Source organism: Pristis pectinata, chromosome 43 (genome assembly GCF_009764475.1).
Source record: "Pristis pectinata isolate sPriPec2 chromosome 43, sPriPec2.1.pri, whole genome shotgun sequence".
In the NCBI taxonomy this organism is placed as follows: Eukaryota; Metazoa; Chordata; class Chondrichthyes; order Rhinopristiformes; family Pristidae; genus Pristis; species Pristis pectinata.
The window spans coordinates 1711722-1725387 of NC_067446.1; the positions used below are offsets into that span (position 1 = coordinate 1711722).

General features: G+C 49.6%; 1 protein-coding gene across 11 annotated transcripts in view; it reads right to left on the reverse strand.

The window, feature by feature from the left end:
- Window positions 1-13666, reverse strand: part of huwe1 (HECT, UBA and WWE domain containing E3 ubiquitin protein ligase 1) — a 275712-nt gene that overhangs the window by 161591 nt on the left and 100455 nt on the right. For 8 of the 11 annotated variants that reach the window (XM_052009021.1, XM_052009019.1, XM_052009022.1 and 5 more), the window contains 4 exons: window positions 11938-12158; window positions 4326-4383; window positions 3704-3880; window positions 2127-2372 (listed from right to left, as the gene is read on the reverse strand). In XM_052009021.1, coding sequence (XP_051864981.1) covers window positions 2127-2372; window positions 3704-3880; window positions 4326-4383; window positions 11938-12158 — 702 coding nt within the window. Of the gene's footprint in view, window positions 1-2126; window positions 2373-3703; window positions 3881-4325; window positions 4384-5443; window positions 6064-6124; window positions 6617-11937; window positions 12159-13666 lie in introns of those variants that run through there. The other 3 variants (XM_052009025.1, XM_052009026.1, XM_052009024.1) reach the window with 3 other exon arrangements.

Genomic DNA, 13666 nt, shown 5'->3' on the forward strand with positions numbered 1-13666 from the left:
AGGCATTAGATCCATGTGGTTTCCCAGCAGGCTCTTGTGGCCAGGAAAAACCTGGCTGCACTTAGCTGAATGGGGGCACGTGCATATGCAAAATATTCACCTCCCCCTCAACTCCCAGGCAAAAGAAACAAGCAGATTACCAACACGACCTGCATGGATACAGCACCTGTTACTTTTCGCATTCCAAGGTACGAAAGAGGGAAATTAAGACAGCTTGGTTTGAAGTGCTCTCCGAGGAGCATCCTAAAGGAGGAGAGGGGCAAATTGCATAGATTGAGGGTGAAGGACCAAAAAAGGAATTCCAGGAATGCAGCTGGAATTCCTGCAGTTGCCAGGAGTTTGTTTCACTTCATTTGGAAGCTCTGGGATGGGGGTCCAAGAGAAAAACCTGCAGAGGCTTTCTTCCTCTGTCAAAGAGGTACAACTGCATCATCGCAGTGCGTGGAAGAGTTTGGGTGACAGGGTTTTCATGCATCGTGCACAGAAAGCCATGACTGAACAGCCAGAGCAAATGGACTGTCACTACTTCAACTGACCCACTAAAGCAGGTGGACCACATAAACCAGGGGGAAGTGGGCTCAGGTGGAAACCAGAAACAGACCCACTACCCCCATGAGAATGTATGGAATAGCGTGTCCAAACCCCCCTCCAGAGATGGGGAAATGGGGGAAGAAAGAGACCAAATGGTGAAAAAATTGAGGGAGTGTCCCTAATGTGTTTTTAGGCCAGAAAAAGTAACTTTAAAATTGGGCAGCACAGTGGCACAGCTAGCAGAGCTGCTGACTCACAGCAGCCAGAAACCCAGGTTCGGTCCTGACCTCCAGCGCTGTCTGTGCATGGAGCTTGCACGTTCTCCCTGTGACTATGTGGGCTTCTCCAGGGTGTTCCGGATTTCCTCCCACATCCCAAAGGTGTGGGGGTCAGTGGGCTAATCAGCCCCTGGGGTGGAGGTTAGGAGTTGAATCTGGGATGCGAATTTGGGGAGAATAAAAAAAAATTAGTGGAGATGGATCCTTGGTGGGACAGCGTGGACCCCGTCTCTGTGGAACATGACCATGAATTCTTATCCACCTCAAAATCAAAATGCACAGCTCAAGTTCCTTGAGTCGAAGTAAATGATGGGGCAGCAAAGCTGAATACAAGTGACAAAACTGCAATGTTGTACCAGTTAGCTGCTGGCTTTTATTTCGAGCAATGAGCTCGCCTTGGGTTTGGGACGTGATGGACATTGCGCAGAAAATTTTCCCTTCACTGCAGCCCTTGAGAAAGGGGAGGAGGTCAAGCACAGTGTGCACGAGAAGCCAGCGTGTCCTTGGAGGCAGCTGGAATTCCTGCAGTCGCCGGGAGTTTGTTTCACTTCATTTGCAAGTGAAGCAGTGGGACGGGGGTCCAAGAGAAAAACCTGCAGGGGCTTTCTTCCTCCGGCAAAGAGGTACAACTGCATCATTGCAGTGTGTGGAAGAGTTTGGGGGGATTTCACTGGAAGGTGGGGAGAAATAAAAATGGGACTAATGTAGGGACAGTGCAAATGGGTGGTGAATGGTCACCATGGACAGAAGGGCCTGTTTCCAAAGCGGAGGGGCGCTACGACGATGACTGTGTGACGACAGCGGTGTTAATTCTCATGTCGAGGTGGAACAGCCCTGTTATTGTTTGGCTTAAGGATACAATTAGGTCAAGTTTCGTCAAAGCAAAAGGCACTGCTGCTGGAGACAGGAATTAACTGCAGATCATTTTGGAATGCAAAAGGTCAGGAGATGAAAGGTTGGTGGTGGGGGTGGTTGATAGGAGAGGCAAGGGTGGAAGCAAAGGGGGCTTTGGGGCAGTACTGTAGTGCAGCCCAGCAGAGCTGCTGCCTCACAGCGCTAGAGACGCTGTCTGCGTGTTCTCCCTGCGACCGGATGGATTTCCTCCCACATCCTAAAGACGTGCGGGTCGGTGTGTTAACTGGCCGCTGTAAATTGCCCCTGGGGTGCAAGTGAGAATGTGGGGGGGAAGGGGGTTGAGTTAATGGAATACAGGGAGAAGAGATGAGATTAATGTCGATGGGGACTCAGTGAGCTGCAAGGCTTCCTCTTGTGCTGTGCAACTCCGATGGGAAGTGTTCCGGCATCCCAGAAGCTCACCTGTCCCACCCGGCAGGTGTGCACGAACATCATGATGTAGGCGTGCGCGGCGGTGAGGGCGTGCAGCAGCGGGGTGGCCTGGGCGGAGAGGGTGGCGTCGGCCACGTTGCCGGCGTTGGCCAGCTCCCGCAGCAGCACGGAGCCGCCGGGGGTGTCGATGGGTCGATGCAGGGGCTCCAACGACGACAGGATGGTGTCCAGCTGGATGAGGCCTTCCTGCAGGACCTTCAGCTCGTGCGACAGTGTCTGCGAGACCAGGACGGGAGAGAGACAAAATCAAATCAGGTTCGAGCTGTTTAAACCGGTTAAGCAACCCAATTCAGACATCCTGTGGAGTCGCAACAGACTGCAGATGCTGGGATCTGGATCTGCCGGAACTCAGTGGGTTGAGCAGCATCTTTGGGGGGGCCAGGGGGGAGCTGTCGACGTCTCAGGCCAAAACCCTGCATGCTTCAACCCGAATTGTCGACACTTCCTTTCCGCCCACAGATGCTGCTCGACCGACCTCCAGATTGTTGTCTCACACCTTGTGCTTTGCAGTTGCAATGGTGCCAGAGAGTGGTGTTACGTTGTGTGCAGCTCCTCTTTAAACAGCCTCCCATGATCGTTTTAATTCAACTGGGCTACTGTACTTTTAAGGATCATTTCTACAGTTTGTGACTAGAGAAATCGTGTACTAAAAAGTTCGGATGTTTTCTAAACAACCTTCCAATTATTCACGACATAAGGCAGACAGATGCAGCTCAGAAACAGGCCCTCCGGCCCACAGTCTGCATTGACTATCAACCACCCATCAACAATCATCCGACATTAATCCGACTTTTTATTCTCACTAAATTCTTTTCAACTCCCCTCACCCAGATTCAAACCACTCACCTACGGACCAGGGGCAATTTACGTTGTCAAGTTACCCAACCAACCTGCACGTCTTTGGGATGTGGGAGGAAACTGGAGCCGGCGCAGGGAGAAGGTGCAGACTCCATACACCGAGAGCACCAGAGGTCAGGATCGAACCCAGGTCCCTGGCACCTAAAGGCAGCGGCTCCACTGTGCCACCATCCCGAGTGGATCGTCCCTTCATCCTCTGTACTCCAGGGAACACATGCCTGACCCACAGAACATTTTCCATGTTAAATTCCTCTTGTGCGTTTACAATGGAAACCTCCTGCCGCTGTCTGTAAGGAGTTTGTACGTTCTCCCTGTGTTTGTGTGGGTTTCCTCCAGGCGCTCCGGTTTCCTCCCACTTTCCACAGCCGTACGGGTTAGGAAGTTGTGGGCATGCTATGTTGGCGCCGGAAGCGTGGCGACACTTGCAGGCTGCCCCCAGAACACTCGACACAAAGATGTATTTCACTGTGTGTTTTGATGTACATGTGACTAGTAAAGATACCTTATCTTAAAAAAAATCCTACATGCACTCTCCCACAGAGAGTGCAGACTATTCCATAGATATGAGGGCAAAGGAAGAGTCCTACACAGCTGCCCTTTCCTTTTTGACTGGAAGGATGCCCACGCAAGAAGATTTTGAAGTTTCTCCCAGCCCACTGCAACACCAATGCAAACCTCATGCCACCTACCAGAATAGACTTGCAAACTCCAGCTACGGCCTGACAGGCAGCGGAAGTGGGGAAGTCAATGGGAAGGTTTGGGAGCCCCAAAATGCAGACCAGTGGCTGCAGCCCCTTCTGGGTCACAAACTCCTGGCAGTGATCATCCGTCGTGTTGTTGCTCAGGATCGACTCGACAAACTTCATCTTTTTCACGGGGGAAACAAGAGAACATAGGTTAGAGGGTGCCAGGTTGAACACTGAAGGGGGTTGCGAGGGAAGTGTCTTTTTAAAAAGCCTCATTCTACGCGGAGATCATTGGAATGCCGACTTATTACAGATCACTCGCAGGAGAATACCTGTGGCCATCACGGTGTACAATGGTGGGGCAGGCATGTTGCAGTGTCATGAGGGTATGTCTGCTATTGAGCTCTGTGGACAATTCAAGTGGGTAAACTGATATGATCACAGCACAGAGCTACACTAACCCAACCAGTAGGTGCCCAGGTGTCAAAGATCACCAACAGTGTCACTTCCATTTTGTAAATCAACTGAAACAGATGTGCACATGTAACCCCACCTCACTTCACCTACATAAAGAAACACAGGTCGACTTATCCCTCCCAGTCACCACTACTCGCGTGTCACTTACCACATTCAGGATGTAATCCATGAGTGGGATGGGTATCCTCTCCTCTGTCCCGACCACCCTGAAAATTGCAGAAGGAAAAAAAAGTCTGTTTTGGAAATAAAGGGCAATTAAAAATATAAAAGCGTACCAAGGTGCTGTGATACCTTGGGGAGCTGCTGTAGATGGACAAGAAGTCTGTTGACAAGGCAGACCTAGCAGTGTTGTTTTCTGCAGCTATACACCACGCAATGAAATCCAGCTCAGTCTCTACTTCCATACCAGTACAGTTCTTTTCCCTTCAAGTAATTTCCCCATTCCCTTGTTAAAGTTACCACTGAATCTGCTTTCACTGCCCTTGTTCCACATTACAACTTACTTCATTAAAAACAAAAGCCCCATCATGTTTAATTTGGTTCTATTGCCAATGACATTAACTTCATCTCCTCTGGTTACTGACCCTTCTGCCACTGGAAATAATTTATCATATCAATATACTTGAAGACAGTAACAAAGACTGAAACCACCAACGGCAGAGTATTACAGAGGCGCATAAAGTAATGAGAGGCATAGGTAAGGTGGATGGTCACAGTCATTTTCCCAGGGTAGGGGAGTCTAAAACTAGAGGGCAAAGGTTTAAGGTGAGGGGGAAGGATTTGAAGGTGATCCGCGGGGCAACTTTTTCCACACAGAGGGTGGCAGATGTATGGAAGTGGTATGGGCGGAACGATTACAATGTTTGAAACATTTGGACAGGTACATGGATGGGAAAGGTTGAGTGGGATATGAGCAAAACGCAGGCAAAGGGGACTAGCTCCAGTAGGCGCCTTGGTTGGCATGGATGAGTTGGGCTGTAGAGCCCATTTCCGTGCTGTACAACTCTACGACTCTACATCACTGTTCTAGATACCTCTGTTAAAATGCTGGTAAATACTAGCTTCTCCACGTGCTTGGAGCAAAGCAAGAACTCCATGTTTTCAAGCCAAATTCTAACAGTTAAGCAATGTGGGACAGACTATGGTGCACCTTGTCACCGCTACACGAGATATACTGCAAACAGCCCATACTAATAGCAAATATTACAACCAGCTGAAACCACAAAGCACAATCTGCAGTTCATAGCATAAGATACTTTCAATTACCTCTGTTGAGACATCATGCATGGGAAGGTTCCACAAGCAGAGTACTCAAACAGGGCAGGGTCGCCCCTACCTGACTCCAGGGTGCATTGAGGGTCAGGTCTCCGCTGAGGCAAGGCGGTGACGGTAGCTCTGGGAGACGAGTGCCTCTCCTGCAGTTGGCCTGAGGTCCCGACCACCCGCAGGAGGGAGGAGCTGGGAGGGAAGATGCGCAGGAAGGGCCTAACCTCATTTTCACAAGTCTTAAAATTCCCCCGCAATGAGGGACTGCTGGCCAAAGCAAAGCGACGCACAAGATTAACAACCAGCAGATCATTTCTTTTTTAAAAAATGGCATGCTTTTCGGAAGTGTTCTCCATACTCCTGGAAACTCATCACAGGTTGTAGGCTAAACCATTTATAACGAGGAACGCACTCATGAGTTTGGAGACGCAGACGAGCTTTAAACAAAATGGCGACCAAGACACAAAAAAAGACAAGCCCTTGACTGATCTCCCTCAGCGCCGGCCGAGAGCTGATTTAAAGGGTTTCGTTGGATGTCACGGTTTTGGGGGAGGGGGTTTATCGGGAGATGCTTGAGCTCTTTCCTGCCCCTTGGCCAAATTCACACGGGTGGCTTCACGTTTTTGGGGTGGGGTTGGGGGGGGGGGGGCGGCAGGGGGCAAAGGGAGTAAGCGCTGTAACCTCTACTGCAATGCGGTCCAGCGCTCCACTGAAGCATTCGAACCTGAAGGTTCACCCTTCCCAGACGTCCTCTTGCCTTCAAAAACGCTCCCAGGTTCACGGGGCAGCGAGCCGACAGCCGCCGATGCGGCTTGCTCGCTGCCCGCGTGCAGGCGGATGTCCGAGGGCCGGGCCCCCAGCCACCCCCTCCCCACCTTGCTGGGATCCCAGCGCGGCAGAGGACGAGAGCCACGGTGCGCCGGGCGGGCAAGAGGGCAGAGGCCTCCCGGCCAAGCTGCAGGCATCGCGCGTGGAAGAACGATCCCGTGGGTCGGACAGAGACACACAAACAAAAAAACCAACGGGTGACGGCAGGCAACAAAACGAAAATCCAAAGAGGTTGCTTTCTGACGCAGTAAAGCTAGGGAGAGATTGGCTGGAGGCAGGGCTTTCCAACAATACACCCGCAATGAGTTTCTACTGCGCCGGCGTCGATGGCATCATTGCCTTTGATCACGGCCCAAGAAAGTACGAGGCGGCCGTTCCAGCTCCAGTGTTTGGGAGGTTGCCGACTGGTGGGGGCTTAACTGTTTGTGATCAGTGGCGCTGAGGGAACCTCCCGCTTTCTGCTGTTCCACCTTCCCAACCCTAGGTGGGGAGGGGCTGCAGGCAGACCGAGAACCCCCCCCCCCCACCCCCTCCCTGCGAAAGGAGGAAGGCACGTACACAGGGTTCAAGCCAGGGAGAGAACTAGCGGCAGGCAAGAGCAGCGATGAGGCCGTGCCAGGAACCGCATGGATCGAGCAAGGTCGTCAGTGGAGGACAAGTTCAGCTTGTCGCGTTTATACTGTGGCTTCAATGCTCAGACCTGGGAAAGAGTTAGCTTTTCAGGAGGCACAAAGGAAATAGGGAGTCATTCCCAGAGCACAAAGCCAAGACAGCGGGAAAGGGAAGACTGCCAACAGTGAGGCGGGTGGGAAACAGAGAAAGGAGGAACAAGACCCAGGGCTGAGCTCTGAGCCTCACAAGTTGGTCGTTGATGTACAGATTAATTTTTGTTTTTGATCGGTTCAAGGTGCAACTTGGGCCAAGGTCCCAACTTCCAACACATCTTTTCTGCAGTGGAGAGGACAGACTAAAGGAGTTGGACGACATCCATCGCATGCAATGCAGAGAAGAACCAGGATGCTTGGGCAGTTCTAGACCTTCCCTGTCATATCAGACCCGGGTTTAATTCCGGCCGCTGCCTGCAAGGAGTTTGTACGTTCTCCCCGTCTACGTGGGTTTCCTCCGGGTGCTCCACATTCCGAAGACGGATGGGTTAGGAAGTTGTGGGCGTGCTACGTTGGCGCCGGAAGCATGCTGATACTTGCGGGCTGCCTCCAGAACACTCTATGCAGATGCAGTTCACTGTGTGTTTCGATGTACATGTGACTAATAAAGACATCTTATCTTATTGAAACTCATCCAAACCTTCTGCTTGACAAACCACTGCTGCTAACCGCTAACACGTTAATCTCCAATCAAGGGCAAGGATAAAAGTTGGTCATTTTCAAATCCACATGAAACTATGCGACAACGCAATGGATCGGGCCACAGGTGCAAGCATGCAGGCCACAGGCCATCAAGAACTTTAACAGCACAAGAAGGAAAGCTGCGACATTCTGATCAGCGCAACATCAGGACCCCATCAATCTCATTCTTGCCAAGACTTACAAATACTGAAAAATGCAATTCCTGAGACCACAGTGGAAATGTAATCTCAAAGCCAGATGAGCAGATTTTTCCACCTGCAGTCTGCTCCCAAGGTGCCTTCCACAGATTTCTCTGCATAGGTCTGACCACATTGCACACTCTTGAAGTTCTGAGCTGAAGATCTGGTACACTGCAAGAAACCTCTCCTTGGTCAATCTCTGCAACTGCATGGCCCCTATTTAACTTAATAAAGTTGACAACTGTGTAGCTGTCATTAGCTTTCCTTCCCCCCCCCCCCCACCACCTCTTCCCAACTCCCACCCTGAAGGAATTAAATGCAAAAATTGCTCACCTCACTACCTTTCACCAGCAACAAACACCCCGCCAGGTTCTAGACCACACTGTAGGGGTATTGCCTTTGCATTCACAATTTAAACATCTACCTCCCAGCTTATCGAAGGATGGAAACCAGGGGATAAAACTCACATGCTAAAGGACTCCACTGCATGAACAGGCCCGCCACTCCAAACCCCGAGGACATCAGTCGCAGGGAAGAACGAGATATAATGGACTCCAGGAACTTGCTGCGCACAAAGGGTCTGCAGAGTGGTCCTAGCTATTATAGTAACTGCACTGCAATAGACATCCACTGCAACAGACATACAACATTGAAGTTGCAAATCAAATAACTGCCAGAACAGGTGGTCAGCAGGTGGTCCGATCCAATTTGCAGGATAAGGCATTATAAACTTTGCAAGCAGCAGTGCAGTAGTCGAAGGGTTAACGGTGCCAGCTGGGAATGAGAGGAACTGTTTTTCCCTTTTCAAAGCGCTGCTGGCACAGGTTCAGAGAGGGAACATTTGCCAAAATTCAGCAGCAAGAGGCAAAGCTGGACAGAGAGAGAGAGAGAGAGCGAGAGCGAGCAAGAGCGAGAGAGAGAGAGCGAGAGCGCGAGCGAGAGAGAGCCAGAGCGAGAGAGAGGAAGAGAGCGCACGGGGGGGAGGGGGAGAGAGAGAGAGGGAAAGAGAGGGGAGTAAAGCTCGAGGGAAAGAGGGAGAGGGAGGAGTAAAGCTCAAGTTTCTCCTCATCTCAATCCCAAATAGACTATCACCAGTTCTGAGATTGACGCCTGCTGCTGGATTCTCCAGCCAGGGGCAACATCCTCTCTGCCTCTGGCATACTTTACAAACTTCAAGAAGATCTCTCATTCACAGACTCCAGAGAATGTTGGTGTCCTCTGCTCTATCGCTCCTCGTACTGCAAACCCAGATCCCTGGAAACAGTCATCGCTGCACTTCCTCCTCAGCAAGTCCATCCTTCCTTGGGCAAGGGGACCAAAACTATACACAATACTCCAGGTGTGGTCTCACCAAGATCCTGCACAATTGCAGCAACACCTCCTCATTTCTGCATCGATTCTTCTTGTGGTGAAGGTCGACATGTTTAATTGTTTTTGCACCTGCAAGTCACATCGGGCAGATGATACAAAAGCTGGAAAGCGTGTACCACCGGGCTCAAGAACAGCTTCTATCCCACTGTTATGAGGCTCTTGGATGGTCCCCTAGTACGATAAGATGGACTCTTGACCTCACAATCCACCTCGTTATGGCCTTGAACCTTACCGTCTACCTGCACTGCATTTTCTCTGTAACTAACATTTTATTCTGCAGTCTGTTATTACTTCTCCCTTGACCTATCTCAATGCACTGTTGTATTGAAACGATCTGTATGGATGGTGTGCAAAACAAAGTTTTTCACCGTACCTCGGTACATGTTACAATAATAAACTAATTTACCAATTACCTGTCCCTTTGAACATCAGCACTGCCCAACCCCTCGCCAGTTAAATACCCTGCTCTTCTGTACCGAAGTGGATAACCTCACATTTCTCCACATTATATTCCACCCTCTATGTCCCTGTCCACTCACTCAACCTGTTCATGTCACTTTTAACCTTCTTTTCATCCTCCACCCCAGTAAAACATGAGCGCATAAGCCCACCAAGTTTTGTACCAACATTTAGTTCCCTCAGCCATATCACTGATACAGTTTGTGAACAGGTGGGTTCCAAGCACTGGTTCCTGCAGCACCCCACTGGACACAGCCTGGTAACCCCATTTATTCCCCCTCCTTGCTTTTGCACCAATAACCTATTCTCAGTCTAAATAGGTGCAACATTCCCAATTCTGTGTTCTCCAGTTGACCAACCTTCAAAAGCTGTCTGGTAATTGAAATAATCCCCTTTATCTAGAGGGAGAACTCCAGAAGACAACTAAAATTCCTTTCATAAACCCTGCTCAATCCTGTTATTCTTTACGAAGGGTTCTGTTATTAAAATATACAAAAAACAATTGCTCTCAAGTTTGCCCGAGCAACTGTGCGCTCAAGCCAACTGGGACAGAACACCTTATTTAGGTTGCTACCCATCCACCATCTTAACTATTTGCTCCTGCACTGCTGACGTACCATGGCTGCAGCATTGTTTAACGCCTGCAGAACGAACTGCTGCAAGACCCCCTCAACAGCACCTCCCAGACCTGCAAGCTTGAACACCAACAAGGGCAGCGTTCGCAAGGGAATATCATTGCATGCATGATCCCCTCCAAATCGTGCACACTACCCTGACTGGGAAAGGTATCACCGTTCCTTCACTGCTGCAGGATCAAAACTGTGCAACTCCCAGATAACAGCACTGTAGGAGCACCTTCTCAACACTGACTGCAGTGGTTCCAGGAGGCACCTCACCTCCATCATAATGAGGTCTACAAAATTATGAGGAGGGGATTGCAAGAAATTTTGCTCATGGCAGAGGTTTTTCTTTCATATACAAGGAATCCGAGGGAGATTTACATTTCTCCCTAACCCAGAGTGCGGTTGAAATCTGGAACACACTGCCTGAGGCAAAGACAATCACATTTAACAATCTGCAAGAGCACCTCAATCACCAAGGTACAGAGGGCGAGATGGAGGGATCTAGCAGAGATGGTCTGGAGCAACAAACCAGTCTGCTGGAGGAACTCAGCGGCTCGAGCAGCATCGGTGGAAAGGAACTGTCGACGTTTCGGGCCAACCCCGCATCAGGGATGGTAATTGATGGTCTGCACAGATGTGGTGAGCCGAAGGGCTTGTTTCTGTACTCTCATGACTATGACCGGTGGTTAGGGATGGGCAGTAAATCGGGGAGTTTTTCAATGCAGCTCATCCCACTCCGATGCTCTCTCCCCCCACCACAGCCACGTAAATTCTTTTTTTTAAAAGCTATTTATATAGCACGGTAATAAGCCCTTCCGGCCCAATGAGCCCACGCCGCCCAATTACACCCATGTTAACCTGATAACCCGTACGTCTTTGGAATGTGGGGGGAAACCCACGCAGTCAAGGGGAGAACGTACAAACCCCTGACAGACAGCAACAGGAATTGGACCCCGATCACTGGCGCTGTAATGGCGTTACAGTAACCGCTATGCTACCGTGCCATTCTGACTACACTACTGTGCCTTTTTCTCTTGCAGAATTCTCTTTGAAGAAACTCAGAGCCCCCCTTTTCGAAGCTGCACTTGAACTTGCCTCCACTAGGCACAGTAGTGTAGCGGTTAGCATAACGCTTTACAGCGCCAGAGACCCGGGTTCAATTCCGGCTACTATCTGTACGGAGTTTGTACCTTTTCCCCGTGTCTGTGTGGGTTTCCTCTGGGCGCTCCGGTTTCCTCCCACATTCCAAAGACATACAGGTTAGGAAGTTGTGGGCATGCTATGTTGGCACTGGAAGCGTGGTGACACTTGCGGGCTGCCTCCAGCACACTCGACACAAAAAAAAGATGCATTTCACTGTGTGTTTCAACGTACATGTAACCAATAAAGATCTTATCATCACCCCTGGTGGTGTGATTCTCCTGATCTGCACTGAGCTTTTACTCATTATGACTGTCAGTTCTTTTGCCGATCACCTGCACCCCCCCCCCCCACCCGCCAATAGAAACAGTTTCTCTCCACCTATTCTTGTCCATACCCTTTACGATCGATCACATCCCCTCGCCAGCAACACCTACATTGTGGCACTGCACCACAGGCCACCGCACAACAGATTCCCATCTCTCCAGATACGGCATTGATACAAGGTTAGCTCAGTCGGGACTCACTGTTGGTTGGGCTCAGGATCGCTCTGCTGAGCAGCCATGCTGCTGCTGAAGCTCTGCATGGCCTGGACTTCCTCCTCCTCTTCGTCTTCACTGGAGGCCTCCTCGGCAGCGTGACTGGACCTAGGCGGCGGGGCACTCGCTGTCCCATCCGCCTTCTGGATAGACGGCTTCTGACAGATGTACTTGGGGTCTCTCCCCAGGTTGCAGATTTCTTCCAGCAACTGAAGAGGAGGAGGAGGAGGAGGAGATGTTTTAGGCTGAAGGAACACACTTACTAAACTACCGCCACTCCCCCCCGATGACACAGGCGATGGTGTCACCCACTGACCCTCGTCCCAGAACTCTTAGTTGTTGGTCAGCCTTCTGGCAACAAAGGGACAATCCCATCCAGGCCACATTCTGAGACTTTAAAGCAGAATTGGAGGTCGCAATGGCACTGGGCAGGAGGAGGGCGTGCTGCAGAACTGGATCAAGTACAGAGATGGCGTTCAAATCCCACCATGCTCAATGGTTACGGGATGTTATGTCATACTTAAATTTCGAGAAGATCCGTTGTTCAATTTCTGAACCTAACAGACTTTCAAACACTGTGGGGACCTTTATTTGAACTATTTTCAAAACCTTTGATCTGGCGGTTAAAGTACAGATTTTGGCTGATATCATTATGTGTCAAGGGATTTTCCTTGTCATTTTCTTTACTAAACAGTTTCGGTCTTGGTAGTGGGTTTAGATTTTTTTATAATAAAATTATTACAATTTATTTGTTATTATTATTTTTGATTACTAATATGGAGTATTGTGATTTCAAGTATGATTTAACACAGTGTATTTAGTAGTTTTTTTCTCTTCTTTTTGATTCATGTACTCTGTATTTTCTTTGTGGAATTAATAAAAATATTGTGAAGAGACAAATCCCACCAAGAGGCCAAATGGCCTCTTCCTGTGGCGTAACTGTTCTCTGATTCATCAACAGCTCGAAAACCTGAGGTCGGGTTTTTGGTTTCACGTGAAAATGAGTCGCCACAGCCAAGCAGGCTTGCTCTGGAGCCCAGTGGCAGTGGGAGGGCTAACGCAGACATGCCCTTGAGTGTCTCCTGCCCTGACCAACGTGGTAGACTCAGCTTTCCTCCGGGGAGACAGAGGGAGCCACTCTGCCACGTCAACAGCCTCTCCTCACTCTCCTAACAGCTTGCGATGGCCGATAAATGCCAGCGGTGTCGGCAACCACAGCAAAGAGTTTTCCCCAAAATAAGGATGTGGAGTAAAACTCCAATAATCCGGCACCGAGATCTTGGTGGTGCTGGACTAGTTTTTCCAGACTAATGGAAGTTACTCTATTAACATTCTGCACTTATTTCACCTTGCATAACAGCGCAATAAATTATCTGGTGCGTTTAAAGGGAGCATGGGAAGCAGAGCAGAAGCCAGATGCCAAATGATTATCATTTCTGAAAAATTGGATACTGGATTACAGGCCATTACCAGGTTACTAACACCTGACTTACACACACCCATACGAAAGAACAAGCTCCCATTATTAAATTCAGAAGTCGAACATTCATTCCTATGAGCAGCAGAACCAGTTTCCTCTCTCTCTCTCCACTTTTAATTGTTCTTTCTTATCAGTCTTTATGTGCATTTGATGCCATTCATTACAATACTGTGGAGGTTTGGCGACCACATCGACTGATCTTTGTGGACTTTATGAATGATGGACAAAATCGACTGT